Source organism: Salmo salar, chromosome ssa02 (genome assembly GCF_905237065.1).
Source record: "Salmo salar chromosome ssa02, Ssal_v3.1, whole genome shotgun sequence".
Taxonomy (NCBI): domain Eukaryota; kingdom Metazoa; phylum Chordata; class Actinopteri; order Salmoniformes; family Salmonidae; genus Salmo; species Salmo salar.
This window is the reverse complement of record NC_059443.1, coordinates 38,619,908-38,639,315: the sequence shown is the minus strand read 5'-3', so window position 1 is coordinate 38,639,315 and position 19,408 is coordinate 38,619,908. Positions and strand designations below refer to the sequence as shown.

The window sequence follows — 19,408 nt, the reverse complement described above, 5'->3', positions numbered from 1 at the left end:
GTTACCTAGCAAGCTAAGGAACTGGCAGTGGATCAAACCATTGTGAGGCAAAGGGTGGGGGGGTTGCAATCTTTTGAAACTTAAAAACGCGCTATTAAGTGTCTATAATCAGCACAATTGCTTTCATTGCGTATTATTAATATTATTTAAATTACATAGTTATGTTTCAGTGATATATTGGGGGGGACAAATCATATTTTTCCCAGGATGGGGGGGTCGTGTCCCCCCCGGGATTTCCGCCCCTGGCTATAACTTATATTACAATGCTATTTATCTTCAGGCGCTCCACGTGACATGGCACTTTTGTGATGCCCAAGTTTCCCTTCCTCTGCGGTGCACATTGCACAACATCCAGAATAAACCATTGTCCAATTTATGACGCGCCTCCATCCTTTGTGGAATCAATAATGAAGCATACTTAAATCCCTATAAATCATCCGGATGTACAAGCGATCGCCGCAATTATCTTGCAATTATCTTTGCCCGGTGAGAAAACGTTAAACCAACAGACAATGTGGTGGATAAATAACTAACCACGGCGGGAAAGTAGTGAAGGTTAGTAGGCTACACCGTACAGAGTGCCCTAAACGTGTTGGAATGCCCCAAGCTCTATCTCTCTGTCTATTGTTAACTCTCAACCTTGCAGAAAATGTTTTTTTTTTTTTGCTACACTCTTCTCAACTGCTTGTACTGCATTGGAAATTAGGTAGCAGTTTAGCGCCATACTACGAACGTCATGTGCACGGGTTACCACCAGATTTATCATGTCACGTATTGGAATGTGCCCGCCTTCTGATAGACCAGAGAGAATGGGAATGGGGTGTCTCGAATTCTGAAGTGAAATATGTTAACATGCACCACTCGTAGGCTACAAGCAAGCTGAAGATTGAGCCGTGCGCTGCGCAAAGGCTGTAGCCTATACCTAACACATGCTAACGCACACTCACTGTTTCATCCACTCACACCTCTGTCTCTCTCTCGCGCGCTCCCTATCTCTCTCTCTCTCTCTCTCTCTCTCTCTCTCTCCAAACTGTGAGCAAATGAAAACCGAGTGTGCACTGTAGCACACACACACGCATGATTCATAAGCAGGTAGACCCCCATCACGAAGCCTCGGCATTAGTATTCACCTACAGCACCGTACCAGTGGGAATGAAGGGGAAGATGCTCGTATGGATCCAATCCAGCGGCAACATCAAATCAAAGTAGCCTACTAGAACTTACCGTTCGACAGCAGTGCGAGGAGCAAACCAGCGAACACGTTTCGTAAGACTGGGCAGCTCATGTTTTGATGTTTCGATAGATTTTTCGATGTTGTTTTCGTAGTAGAACACCGTTGTAGTCCCCTTCTATGGAGCCTTTGCAGGAAAAATGTGAAAAGATCTACCTGGTGTGTTTTTATGTATGTCCAACAGCAATAACCGACTGCTTTTACATGTGACTGAACAAAAACATGAGTCTATTCCCTTGACTTTTCTCGTTGATGACCCCCCCACCCCTTAACCAAAGAAGGGGTTGTTGATGTTTTCGTAGACGTAGAGGGAATACCAAATGACACAAAATCCTGGTGCAAAATAATCGCAAATATTCCAGACACTGAATTAATGTTGTTTTCAATGGTTTGGAGAGAAAATGTGCTCAAATGCGCACCTGAACACGAAGATAAATACTAAACTGTTTTCTGCCAAATATTCGACAGAACATAGCAAACTAATGGATACAATATGTGCGTTCTGTAGTAGACAATTCGTCCCGTAATTAGCCTACTCTCCTCGATCTCTGTCGGTATGCAACGCGTCTTGTCGCCCCGCACTCAATGCATCGCTCCGAGAAACAACAAATGCGAAGCGCACAAGAAAAGGCATGATTGACAGTTCAAGGAGGACTCCTTTCTTCCAATCATCGCCACCAAGGATGGGGCGGGAGCTACAATTGCACTGCAGCCACTGTCGGAGAGGGTGGGAAAGGAGGCGGGCTGGCCAATCCGAGGTGCATGGTAGGCGGGTAAAAGCGCGAGGCGAAAACGGCGCGGTGGTAATGCAATGTGATTTATAGCAGGCTTAGTGTTGCTGCAGTACTCGGAGAAACAGTGGTCCACAGGGGGACAGACATAATAATCGTAGTACAGGGACCGAGGTAGAGTGAGAGAGGGATAGGTGGAGCTACGAGGAATAAGTGCGTGGTGAGTATCTGAATTATAGGCTATTGGATAAAGGGTGAATAAGGGTGAATAAGGGTGAAGGTTCTATTCGGGTTGTTTTCTTGGGCTTATGCCCAGGGGTTGCCCACATGACCAGAGATTGGATGGAGTTCCAGTACCTTAGAATAGGAGACATCCTACAGTGAAAACTGAATAGACCAGTGAACTCGTATTATGGAAAAGCAAACTATTTTGATCACTGTAACTGCACTTTTTGGAAGGCCATGCAATTGAGTCCACATGAGCGTTTTGAAATATCACTAGGCCTACTCGTCTAGAAAAGAAAACTGCATTAAGTAGGGTTTATGCACATGGCTACACACCATATGTGTGTGAGATGACTGGTATTAACACGATAGTAGCATATGAGTACAGCAACGTGATGATAGACTACCTGCTCTGCAGTGTTGAAGCATGCAACACCTGATATTCCATACTCATCATATATCCCATTGAAAGTCAAATGAAATGAGTCAGAGTCACCCAACAAGCTGTAATAACGGAGATTCAGATTCAGCACCATTGAAGTGGACAGCGACATAATTGGAATATGGAAATTCAGCGCCATTGAGGTGGACAGTGAGCGAATCGGAATTTGGAAATTCAGCACCATTGAAGTGGACAGCGACGGAATCGGATTTCGAAAGTTAAGCACCTGGGCAGTGAAGAGCGGCGTTTCACTCTTACATTGAGAGTAAGCCTAACCAAGGAACTCTGCAGCGTTGGGGAGTGTAACTGTAAGCCATTATGTTACCAGCAAACATATTGTCATCAGATTACAGATACATTTGAAAAACTAGATGATTACTTTTAAATTCAGAAAATGTGTCTGCGGGAGAGAAAAAAAATGTATGACAATTTCCTGTTTTCTCAAGTACATTCAAATCAGCATTGAAAAAAAGTTTAAGTTTGTTCCGCCTGAGGGAGTCTGACCACAAGTCAGAGACCACTATGATGACACAGCAAATGCGTTTGTCTTCCAATGGTGCGACTGTTGTCTGCCTTCAAAGATTATACTTCCAACTTGAATAAACGCTTGGAGGTAAGGACGACAGCAGTGGTGTATAGCCTACGGGCGATACGGATATGACTTATTATTAATATCTACTTAGCGCAATTATGTGAATCACACTGCTGCTTTCTCATTTAGCTGTTTGCGCCTTACGGATTGTGGTTATTGTGGATGGCTGTTCACAGATTTAGCCTATATGTGTATTTTAACCCAATCATGTTTGTTTTGAATAAGTTTAAGCTGCCCATCAATCTTTTTTTTTGCGACCAGTGGACAGACAGTGAAAAATGTGATCTTGCAACAGCTGCGTAGTGCGGATCCCACTGAGCCTATCCCACTGGGCAATAACTGGTTGAATCAAAGTAGTTTCTTCGTAATTTTAGCAACATAAATCAATATGAGGACGTTGAAACAACGTGGGAAGCTGATTGGATTTGCAAAAAGTCATCAACGTAAGGGAATTTCATATTTCTTTCACCCAACTTTTCACCTAAATCCAATGACAGGGTGACATGTTTTGTTGATTTAACGTTGAAATCGCGTTAGAGTTGACAACTCAACTAAATGTAAATGAAAACTAGACGTTGAACAGGCCTGTGGGTTGGAATAAAAGTTTGAGAGAGTTCCTCCGTTCTGAACTCCTCCTTGCTATTGTGCTAAAAATACTGTCAAAAACGAGTTTAATTTAAGAAGACCACAAGTGGGGCTTTTATTGCTCAATCTAATTCGTGCTGATAAAAACACGTACACAATAGGCCTATAGCAAATGCAGCATATGATGTTCATTTTTCACATGCAAATAGCACTCTTCAGTAGTGCTCAAAGCATGCCATTCCATAAGAGCAGCATTTATTTTTCAACTGGAATCAATGAGCCCAATCAGTCCTCCATGACAACAATATCATAAACAACAGAGCAGGCTAATAAGTTCTTCGTTTCTGGGTTATGCTCAGGTAAAACAATTTGGCTAATCTATATTTCCATAATTCTAAGTCCTATTCTTGAAGATTAAGGGGTATTAAATAATTTGGAAGGACTGGAAATCTGACAGATTTAGGGTTTTTAACCTAAGATATATCCTAAACTCTAACATCGATTTATACTGCATTAGATGTCATTCAATTGATAATATTCATTTTTGTCTTCGAATGCCTCTTAAGGCGAAAGTAAAAGTAACTGATTACTACTGATTTTGGTTAACGCAAAAGTTATGTTACTGATTACAATTTTGGACAGGTATCTATCTAGTAACTGTAATGGATTACATTTAGAAAGTTACCTACCCTACCCTGGAACTCTGTTACCTACTCTAATAATGACCCATGTGTCCATAGCCTGCTCCAAAACACCTTACACAATACTTTTAAGGGAGTTAGGCTGTACATTAGTACACAACTTGTTCTCACTTTTGCATGGTGTTATTACCATATTCATATTTGCCAGAATTTGAATATAACACACTGTGGGCTTACATTCACATTCTATATTCATCTGTTTATGTAACGCAATGTAGACCGACAATATGGTATTGTCACGTCCTGACCATAGAAAGCTTTTATTTTCTATGGTAGAGTAGGTCAGGGCGTGACAGCGGGTTTTGTAGTTGTTATTTTCTATGTGGGGTTCTAGTTTAGTTTTTCTATGTTTGGTGATTGGTATGATTCCCAATTAGAGGCAGATGGCAATCGTTGTCTCTAATTGGGGATCATACTTAAGTAGCTTGTTTTTCACTTGGGGGTTATGGGATATCGTTTATGTATAGTTGTATTGTAGTCACGGTTCGTCTATTCTTTATTTGTTTTGTATTTGCATTACGTTTCACTTTGTAATAAATTATGTGGAACGCTACTCACGCTGAACCTTGGTCCGATCATTCTAACGAACGTGACAGAATATCCCATCCGACCAGGACCAAGCAGCGTCACCAGGAGTGGGGGTCATACTGGACTTGGGAGGGGATATTGGATGGGAAGGGATCCTGGACTTGGGTGGAAATCCAGGCAGGACAGGATCGCCTTCCATGGCGGGAGACGCAAGCGGTGAAGGAAGGACAGCGACAACGACAGGGTTCGCGGCCACGACACAAGCCCAAGAAGCAACCTCAAAAAATGTTTTTTGGGGGGGCACATGGGTTGGTCGGCGAGGGACGAGTCGGAGAGCAAAGAGGAATATTGGGGTGAGTCAGAGTCCGTTGAGGAAATATTGGATAAATTGGAGGAGAGTGAACGGAGGGGAGATTTAGAGATGTTTGAGGAATTGTTGGATAAATTGGAGGAGAGTGAAGAGAGAGAGCTGTTGGTTTGGCGTAGTATGCACGGCATTCGCCCTGAGGAGCGTGTTAGTCGTCCAATGCCACCTGTGTCAGCTCCCCGTACTCGTCCTGAGAAGTGTGTTAAAGTTCCGGTACAATTGAGGCCGGCTATACGCACCAGGTCTCCAGTGCGCCTTCACAGCCCAGTACGTCCTGTGTCACCTCCTCGTACTCTCCCTGAAGTACGTGTCACTATTCCGGTGCCACCTGTACCGGTCCCATGCATCAGGCCTCCAGTGCGCCTCTCCAGTCTAGTACGTACTGTGCCTGCTCTCCGCACTCGCCCTGAAGTGTGTGTCACTAGTCCGGTGCTATCTGTACCGGTTTCACGCATCAGGTCTCCGGTGCGCCTCCCCAGTCCAGTACGTTCTGTGCCCGCTCCTCGCACTCTCCCTGAAGTGCGTGTTCCCAGTCAGGTATGTCCTGTGCCTCCTCCTCGCACTCTCACTGAGGTGTGTGTCACTAGTCCGGTGCCACCTGTACCGGTCTCACGCATCAGGCCTCCAGTGCGCCTCCCCAGTCTCGTACGTCCTGTGCCTTCTCCTCGCACTCGCCCTGAAGTGCGTGTCACCAGTCTGGTGCCACCTGTCCCGGCTCCACGCACTAGGCCTCCAGTGCACCTGCCCAGTCCGGCGACAGTTTCCAGTCCAGAGCTTCCAGCGACAGTCCCCAGTCCAGAGCTTCCGGCGACAGTTCCCAGTCCAGAGCTTCCTGCAACAGTTCCCAGTCCAGAGCTTCCAGCGACAGTCCCCAGTCCAGAGCTTCCGGCGACAGTTCCCAGTCCAGAGCTTCCGGCGACAGTTCCCAGTCCAGAGCTTCCGGCGACAGTTCCCAGTCCGGAACCTCCAACGACGGTCCACAGTCCGGAACCTCCAACGACGGTCCACAGTCCGGAACCTCCAACGACGGTCCACAGCCCGGAGCCTCCTGAGACGGCCCACAGTCCGGAACCTCCTGAGATGGCCCACAGTCCGGAACCTCCTGAGATGGCCCACAGTCCGGAACCTTTTGAGACGGCCCACAGTCCAGAACCTCCTGAGACGGCCCACAGTCCGGAACCTCCTGAAAAGACCCACAGTCCGGAACCTCCTGAGAAGGCCCACAGTCCAGAACCTCCTGAGAAGGCCCACAGTCCGGAGCCTCCTGACAGGGCCCACAGTCCGGAGTCTCCAGCGACGGTCCGCGGTCCAGAGTCTCCAGCGACGGTCTGCGGTCCAGCGTCTCCAGCGACGGTCTGTGGTCCAGAGTCTCCAGCGACGGTCGGCGGTCCAGAGCCTCCAGCGACGGTTGGTGGTCCAGAGCTTCCACCGATGATGGCGGATTCGCAGGATGAGAGGGTTCGTCGTCCTGCACCAGAGCCGCCTCCTAAGCAGGATGAGAGGGTTCTTCGTCCCACACCAGAACCGCCTCCGATGCAGGAGGATCCGTGAGATGAGAAGGTTCTTCGTCCTGCACCAGAGCCGCATCCAATACTGCCAGATCCACAGGAGGAGAGGGTTCTTCGTCCTGCACCAGAGCCGCCACCGACACTAGACACCCCCCCAACCCTCCCTTTTTCTTTTTTTTCAGGTTTTGCGGTCGGAGTCCGCACCTTTGGGTGTGACAGGGGGTTTTGTAGTTGTTATTTTCTATGTGGGGTTCTAGTTTAGTTTTTCTATGTTTGGTGATTGGTATGATTCCCAATTAGAGGCAGCTGGTAATCGTTGTCTCAAATTGGGGATCATACTTAAGTAGCTTGTTTTTCACTTGGGGGTTATGGGATATCGTTTATGTATAGTTGTATTTTAGTCACGGTTTGTCTATTCTTCATTTGTTTTGTATTTGCATTACGTTTCACTTTGTAATAAATTATGTGGAACGCTACTCATGCCTTGGTCCGATCATTCTAACGAACGTGACAGGTATATTCTCAAAACTTCGCCCACATAGCTACACTTCTAGACATTTGCATTGAAATGCCGCAGGATACAAAGCAGGTTCTTCATTAGCATAGAAATACATTGACTTTATATGGAACAGATTTGATAGAGAGATATGCAGTGTCAATACCCCGTTAATGGAATTGATGATAGTAATCAGTAATTCAACCAGGCTGCTGTACACAGGCTCTGCATTTATTTTTGTATAAACCTGTCAAAAGATGCTGTTTGTTTGTATTCCATTGTTTTAGTTTTTATAAAAGACACACCTGAGAAGATGTTGACCAAAAATTAGCATTTTGACTCAATTTGACAAAGCCTATTTCCCTAATTCTTCCAAAGCTCCCTGGAGTTGTCATTCTGTTTTTTTGGGATGGCAATGGAGTTGAAGAATGTTTAATTATATATCACCAAAAGTTTGTTATACGTTGGGAATCCCACTCCCCAGTTAGCACTTGGCTTCTGCATTTTGCAAGGAAATGTGTAGTGTGTGTGTGTGTGTGTGTGTGTGTGTGTGCGTGTGTGTGTGTGTGTGCGTGTGTGAGCAAAAGTTAATGACATTGAACAATTGAAAGCCTAAGTGACAATAATTTCACTGCCAATTAACCGATTATAAAGGCCTATGCAGTAATGTAATTTATCCACGCATTTTGGCACGTTGAGGCAAACCCAGGTTGATCAGAATTCAGTGCTGCAGCTTATCTGAGTCCCAAATGGCACCCTATTGCCTATAGAGAGCCCTATGGGTCCTGGTCAAAAGTAGTGCACTATATAGGCAATAGGGTGCCATTTGGGACTCAGCCCTTATCCAAACACCCCATCTGATGAGGTTAGAATGAGACTCACCAGGGAAGTCTTCCTTCAAGTGTCTACTGTGCATGGCGCTAACAGTCTCTCTCTCTCTCTCTCTCGCTCTCTCTCTCTCTCTCTCTCTCTCTCTCTCTCTCTCTCTCTCTCTGTGTGTGTCTGTGCCAGGGCCTGGGTATAAGACGCCCCGCCGCCAGCCTGTTTAGTATGGTAATGTATTGAAATGCGGGCTCTCCCTCTCCCCCTTAAGCCCCCCCCGCATTAATTGTCATGGCATAGGGGACCAACACATGCTTGTAATGCACTGTCCCTCAGAGCCCTAGGGTGAAAGGGAGGGAGCGAGGGATAGAAAGAGGGATGAGGGAGAGAAAGAGGTAGGGAGAGAGTGAGAAAAATCCTTGGGTCCCATTGAGATTGCCCTCTGAAACCAGATATCCCTAGAGGGCTAGAGTGAGACAGAGAATAGAGAGGGAGGAACAGGGAGACAGATAGGGAGAAAGAGAGAGGATGGATGAGACAGACACAGAGAGTGGGAGGGAAGAAAAGAGAGATGAGGAAGGGGGGAAGAAAGAGAGAGAGAGATCATTGGCATTGCTCTGTGAACAAAAAAGGAGAGCCAGTGAGGAAAAAGAGTAAAGAAAGAGAGGGTAATCATGTAAGAGATTATCTTACATTTACATTTAAGTCATTTAGCAGACGCTCTTATCCAGAGCGACTTACAAATTGGTGCATTCACCTTATGATATCCAGTGGAACAACCACTTTACAATAGTGCATCTAAATCTTTTAAGGGGGGGTTAGAAGGATTACTTTATCCTATCCCAGGTATTCCTTAAAGAGGTGGGGTTTCAGGTGTCTCCGGAAGGTGGTGATTGACTCCGCTGTCCTGGCGTCGTGAGGGAGCTTGTTCCACCATTGGGGTGCCAGAGCAGCGAACAGTTTTGACTGGGCTGAGCGGGAACTGTGCTTCCTCAGAGGTAGGGAGGCGAGCAGGCCAGAGGAGGATGAACGCAGTGCCCTTGTTTGGGTGTAGGGCCTGATCAGAGCCTGAAGGTACGGAGGTGCCGTTCCCCTCACAGCTCCGTAGGCAAGCACCATGGTCTTGTAGCGGATGCGAGCTTAAACTGGAAGCCAGTGGAGAGAGCGGAGGAGCGGGGTGACGTGAGAGAACTTGGGAAGGTTGAACACCAGACGGGCTGCGGCGTTCTGGATGAGTTGTAGGGGTTTAATGGCACAGGCAGGGATCCCAGCCAACAGCGAGTTGCAGTAATCCAGACGGGAGATGACAAGTGCCTGGATTAGGACCTGCGCCGCTTCCTGTGTGAGGCAGGGTCGTACTCTGCGAATGTTGTAGAGCATGAACCTACAGGATCGGGTCACCGCCTTGATGTTAGTGGAGAACGACAGGGTGTTGTCCAGGGTCACGCCAAGGTTCTTAGCACTCTGGGAGGAGGACACAAGGGAGTTGTCAACCGTGATGGCGAGATCATGGAACGGGCAGTCCTTCCCCGGGAGGAAGTGCAGCTCCGTCTTGCCGAGGTTCAGCTTGAGGTCAATCTTACTTGTTGAGTGTGAAGAGGAGGGGGAAAGAAAAACTGGGATAGAGAGAGAGATTGAGAGAGATGTGGTTGAAAGTGAAAGGACTTTTCCGAGATCTTCCAGATTCCCACCTGTTGTGGCACTAATAGGGTTGTGCGTCACCGAGGTTCCCCATACATCCCACAGCCAGAGGAGAGACTCAACATGTAGAGGAAACATTTACTCGCCGTATTAATCTTGTTCATTTTCACCCTTGATACCACGCCTGCTGTTACAACGGCCCAATTTGATGTCGTTACAACCACTTTAAGCGTACAATTGTTTCTCTGCTGATTGCCCCGGCAACACGTTATGCCTGTAAAGCACCTTGAAATTGAAAATCTGAATCCGAATCAGAGAAAAAAGGATCCACTGAAGGAGGCGTAGAGGAGCGAGGGAAGGAGGAAATCAAGGAAATAGAAAGAGAGGATATAAGGAAGGAGGAGGAGATCAGGAAAGAAAGATGGGAAGTCAAAGAAAACGAAAAGGAGGAGTCTTAGGAGTTTTCTTTCCCTTTTGTGTCCAAAATGGCCACCCTAATATGCATTTGTACTTCATTTCGTGATATGTCTGAAGACTCCTGTCTGATTATTTTTACCCAGAAATGTGTGTGTGTTTAATCCCATGATTCCCCTGGGGCTACTGTAAATGATGTATGGTAAATCTATGATGAAACATGGTGGGGAGAGACTAGTCACCTTTTAATGCGAGTGGAGCAGAGCCAGAGTGTGCGGCCTTGAAGACGGATCAAAGCACCAAGCTGCAATAGATGATAGGGTTTAATCATGTCTAGTTACCGCCTCTCTCTCGCTCTCTCTTTCTCGCTCTCTCTCTCTCTCTCTCTCTTTCTCTTTCTCGCTCTCTCGCTCTCTTGTGAGCCATATCAGTCTCTCTCTCTCTCTCTCTCAGTCGCTCTCGCTGTTTGTCTTTCTCTCTATCTTGCTCTTTAGTAAACCCTGCATGTGAGACTATGGTTACACACATTGTCTTACAAGAATCACAGGCCACTAACATTGCAAGCAGAGATTCAGCAGCCTTGAATTGTGCAGTAACAGTCGGAATTCAGAAGTTCAGCTCCACATGACAGTGGACAGCAGGCTGTGAAGCACACTGACGGCTGAATCCCATGTTACATGAGTAGGTCTAACCAGCAAGAGGAAGTTCCCTATTAACTTAGTTTGCTAGCTTGTTTCAGCCATATTTCATTTTCTATTTTCCAAACCAAACGCTATAATGGTAGGAATCGGAAAAACATTTTTTTTTTTTAAATACATTGCTCCAATGTTTCTTAGATCTGCACCCACACAAGTTTTTAACATCCAAATCGAGCATGTTCATTGTCCCCCACCCACACATAACCATAAACTATACTGAAGTATCTCCTAGATGCAGATCTAGGATCAGAACCCCTCCACCAATCCTAATGCTAAACTGACCCAAGATCAACGTCTTGGGGCAACTTCATCCTACACAATACTGGACAAGTGCATACAACATAGCCACAGAGCTCAAAATTAGCAGATATCTCTTTATCTCATGCTGCTACTTCATTCTTGTTTGACTGCTTTGTTATTTTGGATCCCTTTTTACCCCTTTATTTTCATTGGGTGAGTCTCATGGATGGGTTGGGTGAGTCTCATGAGTAGCCCTTTAACCTGTCTGGGCTAGGGGGCAATATTTTCACGGCCGGATGAAAAACGTACCCAATTTAAACAGGTTACTACTCTGGCCCAGGAAATAGAATATGCATATTGGATAGAAAACACTCTGAAGTTTCTAAAACTGTTTGAATGGTGTCTGTGAGTATAACAGAACTCATATGGCAGGCAAAAACCTGAGAAAAATCCAAGCAGGAAGTGGAAAGTCTGAGAATTGTAGTTCTTCTTTTGATTCTCTATCAAAACTACAGTGTCTGTGGGGGACGTTGCACTTCCTAAGGCTTCCATTGGCTGTCAACAGCCTTCAGAAAGTGGTTTGAGCATTTTCCTGTCACTGGGCAGAGTATAGGAGCTCAGTTTCTGAGTGGTCTGCCTGGCAACAAAGGGATTGGATATGCACGGTCCTGCAAGCGCACCCCTCCTTCTTTTTCTTCTTGAATGAATATGCTATTGTCCGGTTGGAATATTATCGCAATTTTACATTAAAAATACCATAAAGATTGATTTTAAACAGCGTTTGACATGCTTCTAAGTACGGTAATGGAACATTTTGACTTTTTGTCTCTGTTTCCGCGCTCGCGTGTTATGCCTTTGGATAAGTGATCTGTACGCATGAACAAAACGGAGGTATTTGGACATAAATATGGATTATTTGGAGCAAAAACAACATTTCTTGTGGAAGTAGCAGGCCTGGGAGTGCATTCTGACGAAGATCAGCAAAAGTAAGAGAATATTTCTAATACTAATTCTGAGTTTAGGTTTGCTCGAACTTGGCGGGTGTCTGAATAGCTTGCCGTGATGGCTGAGCTATGTACTCAGAATATTGAAAAATGTGCTTTCTCCGTAACCTATTTTAAAATCTGACACAGCGGTTGCATCCAGGAGTAGTCCATCTATAAATATTTAAATAATTGTTATATATTTTGTCAACGTTTATGATGAGTATTTTTATAAATTGATGTGCACATTCACCGAACGTTTTGGTGGGAATACATTTTCTGAACATCACGCGCCAATGTAAAATGCTGTTTTTGGATATAAATATGAACTTTATCGAACAAAACATACATGTATTGTGTAACATAATGTCCTAGGAGTGTCATCTGATGAAGATCGTCAAAGGTTAGTGCTTCATTTAGCTGCGTTTTGGGTTTTATTGACACATGTCCTTGCTTGGAAAATGGCTGTGTGATTATTTTTGTCTATGTACTCTCCTAACATAATCTAATGATTTGCTTTCGCTGTAAAGCCTTTTTGAAATCGGACAATGTAGTTACATCAAGGAGAAGTGTATGTTTGAGAAAGTTGAATTATGACATTTTGTTGTTTTTGAATTTGCCGCCCTGATATTTCACTGGCTGTGTCCCGCTAGCGTCCCACCTAGCCCATAGAAGTTAATCCTCTACGTCCCCTCTGGCCCGAAAGCCTCACTGAACCTCACTCTATCCATCTACTCCTGTCCTTGGCTTTGCCCCAGAAAACATGTTCCTCTTGTAAAACCCTACCATGAACAATACCTAGAAAAGGCCTTGTATAATATAAAAAAAGGTATTGTTCCATTTATGAACCCCTGTCCATTCCATATATTAAGAATAAAATAGAATAGAGTAACTATTTTTTCCCAAAGGAATAAATGGCATCTCTGAATAAATGGTTGCAAGGCATACGGATAATGACATTGCCTGTGGAAAAACTCATAGCTCTTTAAGCTCATTTCAAATTAAATAACTTTCTCCTGAAGTAGGATCCACTATTTGGTTTCCATAGACATTGCACTTTAAAACGAGCTCACTCATTAATCAATGGTGTGCTTGTAGAGCTTATTGAACTCTGACTCAGCCATCAGAAATCTGTAGAGCGAGAGCTCTGTTAAATCAGTTAAGGCTAGGATTTAGTCAATGTTCTTGAAAGTGGAATCTTTACACTTCTCCTCTGCACTGAATTGCCACTCCCCAGGCCTGTGGAAATATGGCAGTGATGAATAACACGAGTTGGGCAGCAGATATCTATCAAATCACACCATGCCAAGTGTTATAGTTATAAGGACTGAGCACCCGGGCTCACACATCTCTCATCTCTCTCAGCTCCTCCCTTGTTCCCTAATGGATTCTCTGGCTCTGTCCTCTCTTTCTCCTTCCTTCTGTCTGCCTACTCTCTTTCTCTCTCATTCCTCTTCTTTCCCCGCCTCTCTTTCCTTAATATCTCCTCTGCTTCCTGCTCTTTCCTCTTCTTTCATGCTCGCTTTCCTCTACTCCCCACTGGGCACGCTACGTCATTTCGACGTGGATAATTGGGTAATATTTGGTTGAGACATTGATCAATGAGATAAACGACCCACTCAAAAAGACAGCCAAAATTTAAGTCGAATGTCCAATCAAATCACTGCGCTTTCAGTCATCTAAAAGCACCAGAAAATTCCAAATGGAAAAACCTCTCAGATGTTTTGTTTAGTTGTCACCCAACCATTTAAAAGCACAGTAAAGTTCAACTGGGAATACAACGTCAGCCATTATGTGTACTTATACAACAACTTAATGTGTTGTATAAACTTAATTACCTCTGAGGAAGCACAGTTCCCGCTCAGCCCAGTCAAAACTGTTCGCTGCTCTGGCACCCCAATGGTGGAACAAGCTCCCTCACGACGCCAGGACAGCGGAGTCAATCACCACCTTCCGGAGACACCTGAAACCCCACCTCTTTAAGGAATATCTAGGATAGGATAAAGTAATCCTTCTAACCCCCCCCTTAAAAGATTTAGATGCACTATTGTAAAGTGGTTGTTCCACTGGATATCATAAGGTGAATGCACCATTTTGTAAGTCGCTCTGGATAAGAGCGTCTGCTAAATGACTTAAATGTAATGTAAATGTAATATGTGTTATCACCGTGCTTCGTCTAATGGCACAACCAAATGACCTGGATTGCAGTTGAGATTACAGTAAAGTACATGGTGCATCAAGATTCTTCACAGATTATTACAGCAATTGTGAAGATCTCCATAGACCTGTGATGAACTATGCATGCTATTTTGAACATGCATGCTTTCTAGGATTACAGAAGAAGACATTTATAGTTACAGTCACCTCAAAATGTGGCCATGGTTGTCTTACTAATTTTAAGGTTTAATGGTACATCCGTTTGTAAGATAGCCTTAACCTTAGGCTATTTACTGTATTACAAAAGTAATATTGAATTGTGTTTGGTTGACAACGCAACCATATATCAACATTGAAAATAAATGTATCTACTGCTTGGATAGTTCCATCTCAGCCACTGGTTTAATCCCGTTCCTTAGCTGTTATTTTTGGTTGAGTTGGAGACATGAATTCAACACATTATTTGTTAACTTGTCGACAAGTTAATAGGTTATTTATTGTATTTCAAATATGATATTGTAATGTGTTTGGTTGTCAATGCTTTAATCACAGTTTTTCTACAAATGAATAAATGATATGTTGGATTCACGTCTCCATCTTAACCAAAAATCTAAGTTAAAGAATAGGACTAAATCAAATCAAACTTTATTTAAAGTATATATAAAGTTTGATTTGATTTAGTGCTATTCTTGAACTTTGTTTTTGGAGATACACCTCCTTCATGTGTTGATATTTGTTTGCGTTGACAACCAAACACAATTCAATATCACAATTTTTTATATCAACTAGAGCTTGAAACCCTAGGCCTATTGTATTGTCAATTTGTTGTTTCATTCTGGATTGAATTGAAACAATCACTATTGATGACTTTGCAAATGCTACATAGGCCAAATACCATCATGGATGAAATATGAGTGATAAAGTATGGTCACTTTTCATTTGCTCTGTTAACCTACCATTTGGAATGACTTCGATAGCAACAGTGAATTTATTTCATTTTTTAAGTGGAGATCTCCCAACAAGCATTCTCACAATAGCACATTGGCAATAGTCAGAGACAAATGTAATAGCTAAGCAGGGAAGGGCTTGGTTGAAACCTTAGTATGGAGACCAAAGGGGAGCAGTAGATAGATCAATTAGGAAGTGCTGCCCAGACTATTGTCTTTTTTCTGACAGTGGATAAAACATTGAAAATCATATGTTGTTTTAAAGGTACAAAATCAACATATTTCATACAAGGTGTGTCTATGTCTCTCTCTCTCTCTCTCTCTCTCCCTCTCCGATGATTCGGCTGTAATGAGTGCAGCAGCTGAAGGTGGGGATTGCTGTAGGTGAGCTGGAGTAAGCCAGCAAGTTAATGAGGATAGCGACCTTGGTTTGTGCCTGGGGTAGAAAGCGAGAGAAAACGTGGGAGGAAGAGAGACGCAGAGAGAAACATACAGAGAGACGGATGTTTCCATTTGTTGCTGTAATTCCTATTTCTGTCAGTTCACAAATGCATTTGTTTCTAATTGTGGCGCTTGTAAATGCCACGGAGGTTATGTGGGTCGTGTGCATAATCAAAGGGATAATCTTAGAGTGAATGAGGAAGGAAGACTGAGCGGAAGTCTGGGTGGGTGTCTAGGGGAAAGATGTCCTTCATGCAGAAGAGATGTCCTCATTTAAACTTAGCCTGATGTTGCCTTTGATGCACTGCATAGAATGTGATGGGAGTTGTCATCCTCATTTTAGCAGGTCTTTCTCTCTCTCTATTCCTCTCTCTCTCTCTCCTTTTTCCACACTCAGTCTGCCAATTACTCCCTCTAATGCAGACACCCTGTTGTTCTTGTTCACCCTATTTCCTCTCTTTCTGTCTCTCTCTCCCTCCCTCTCTCTCCCTCATTTGATCCCTGTTTCCTTTGTTGCGTTCCCAAATCAATCGTTCTCATTTCGTCCGGGAATTAATTCTGCCATTTCTTATCGTTAATCCCACCGTCCCCCCATCCCTCTCCACGTCAACACTATCTTCCCTCCATCTCTCTCTCTCTCTCTCTCTCTCTCTCTCTCTCTCTCATTCGCTCCCTTGCTCCCTCTTTCTGTTCCACAGCAACTCATTTAGAATGGTCTTCTTTTGCACTCCTCTCTTCCAGGGTTCACTCCCCAGAGTTGGGGAACAATGAGTTGATTAGATGTGCATGGCATACCAGGGCACAGAATATTCCATCCCGGAAAATTGCATCGCACAAGGTGGCGTCATGCATAAGATATAGTATTACCAGTCTGGCGCTCTGAAATATGCTACACTGCTATACTGCTATGTATTGTGAGATGATATGCTATTGTGGGGTCGAGATGAATCGCTATCTACCCCGGCTCGGTCTACACACTACAAATGTATGGCAGTTTGTTATCGCCAAACGATTCATAAGTCACTCCTATCCCAAGTAGAGACTATGCTATTCTTTTACATTCACAGTGCAATAACAAATGGGTCCGAATGGCACATTATTTTGACTTAGGATAGCTAGCTAGAATATTTATCGGCTTTCACTGCAGAACAGAGTGATTACAGTGGGAATGTTTACATAGACTGGCTACCTTCCTCCTGGAACCATGATGTCTAACTTCAAATGCCTTTACATGCTTCATCAATGAAACTCAGAACAGCTTCTTTGTGAAATAAACAAACATTATTGTAAGAAAAATTTGAGTATCAATTCGATTTATTTTCTAGTGAAAGACCATCAAACCCAATTGTTTCCTTGTTTCTCTTGTTCACTCTTTGATGGTCCTCCCTTTGTGAGGCTTAGCAACAGCTGCACGGAAACATCTTTCCCCCGAAGAAGAAGCTATGAAGTGGTAGTCTTCTGATTGGTTGAGAGAGACTAAAGAGAATTGCTAAATAGTTGTTGGTGTCGAGGGAGAAGGGGCCAGCTAGATGGAGAAACGGCCGAGCACTTTGTATACTCAGAGACTGAAGGAGACAAACTTGGGTTCAAATACCATTTTAAATCATTTAAAATACTCTGTCTGTACTCAACCACCCTCTGCGGTGACGGTGACAACCGGATGCATCTGGTTTTCTGGGGAAATGGAAAAGAGCCTGTGATGCGACTTCCGCTTTTGGACGTTAACAAGGCGACTCGCCATGTTAGCTCCTCCTCCACATTTACTGGATTGATTCGACAGTGTAGAAGAGAACCTCCCGTAAGCGCCAGAAAGAAAGAACGCTTAAGAGTTTTTTTTATGCCTGCTACGTTAGGTTAGTACTCGATTGAACTTGCCTGGCTTAATGGACCAATAGAATAGTCCTAAAACTACTAACCTTGCCTTTCTGGCAATCCAGACAGATTAGAGAAAACACTCAAAGTTTTTCAAAGATTTCAAAGAGCATTTGATCCCAGGTATGGAAGGAAATCATCAAATGCAAAAAAGAATTGAAATCATCAGGGTTTGGCTGAGGTTTTCCGTGAAGTTGGAGGTGTTTATATGCAAATCATTACAAAAATGCCACGCCGAGTAATAATAGTCAGCTATTTGTACTGCATAATCAGATGGGGTGTAGACAGTGCAGAGGTATCCATCTTTGATGAAGCCACAACACGAGTGCGAGAATGTGACCCTCTCCAGTGTACGAGCGCCGCGGTATCATCAATCTTGGTTGATACATATTTTCTCAAAGCGTTGACTGTGCTTGGTTGGTATTAAGAGAAGGAGGGAGGGAGGGGGGGATTGAGAAGTAAAAAGAGAAAGAAAGAGAGAGTGTGAGTCGTGGAAACGTAATCATTCTGTACACAGTTGAGGCGTTCAGGGTTCGAAATTGTTGAGATAACTCTAAAATGAATGCTTGCACATTACATTTATCTGTGAGCCGATTCAGGACCACTAGAGAGTTGACTGGATGGCTTTTAAAATATATTTTTCTGCGCCATCTGCACTGTTAAAGGAAAACTCCATGGTATTTGTTTTACTAGTCCATTGTTGTCCCAAAAGGTTTTGTTTCCAGCAATCAAGTTTCATGCTGCATAATGCATCATACGGGGATGATTTCTGTATTTTGAAAGTTACACATCTTGTAAACATGATTGCTGACAAGCAAAACATTTTGGGAGTGTGTCAACAATGGACTAATGAAATATATATTTTGTAAAATATAACCTTTTTGTAACTAGGCAAGTCAGTTAATAACAAATTCTTATTTACAATGACGGCCAAGCCCGGCCAAACCCGGACCAATTGTGCACCGCCCTATGGGACTCCCAATCACAGCCGGATGTGATACAGCCTGGATTCAAACCAGGGACTGTAGTGACACCTCTTGCACTGAGATGCAGGGCCTTAGACCGCTGTGCCACTCGGGAGCCGATTGTTTAGGCCCTCATCCTGTCATTCATTTCCTGCACTGTCTCTTACCCCATTTAGCATGGTTCATCAATACATATTAGAGAGTCGTAGTGCGGATAAGTTCCTCTTAATAGCATGAGACGAGCGCGTTGCTCACTGAGTTCCGCCTTCACACTCCGATTGGCCGCTCAGGGAAATCATTAAGCGACTCGGTATTGTCATTAGCATTGCTGTGCGGTCATTGCCATTATCACGCCAGTTCAATTTATGTATTGATCAACGCCTCCCCCATCCCTGTCTTTTTCCCAACCGGATGGATGGATAGAGCAGAGTTTTATTCTGGGCCCCTGTGGCCCCGCCCTGGGCCCTGCTCTTGGTTTAACTCCTAACAGAGAAGTATTTGGCCATTAATTAAACACGTCCCCTCCCCAGAGCGCCCCGGACCCATTTGTCGATGCACTCTGAATCGAACGCTTCAGTGCTGACGTGGGCCACCATCCCAGCTCTGCCGGAGTGCCAATCAATGAAGTGTCACTGCATGCATCTCCTTCTTTCTCTACCTCTTTCTCTCACTTTCTACCTCTAGCCCTCTCTCCATAGCTCTCTCGTTCTCTTGTTCTCGATACCTTTCTCCCTTTCTCCCTCCCTCCCTCCCCTCTCTCTTTCTCTCTCTCACACACTCTCCCACCCAACCTCTCTCTCTCACTCTCCCTCCCTTTCTCGC

The 19,408-nt window shown here is 44.3% G+C and overlaps 1 protein-coding gene across 3 annotated transcripts in view; it reads right to left on the bottom strand.

Annotated features, from left to right (window-relative positions):
• LOC106582734 (igLON family member 5) overlaps nt 1–1,845 on the bottom strand; it is a 155,938-nt gene extending 154,093 nt beyond the window's left edge. For 2 of the 3 annotated variants that reach the window (XM_014166112.2, XM_045703931.1), the window contains exon 1: nt 1,225–1,844. In XM_014166112.2, the coding sequence (XP_014021587.1) occupies nt 1,225–1,285 (61 nt within the window). In that variant the 5' untranslated portion in view covers nt 1,286–1,844. Of the gene's footprint in view, nt 1–1,224 lie in introns of all 3 variants that reach the window. The other variant, XM_014166130.2, reaches the window with a different exon arrangement.
• Nucleotides 1,846–19,408: the final 17,563 nt, after the last annotated feature.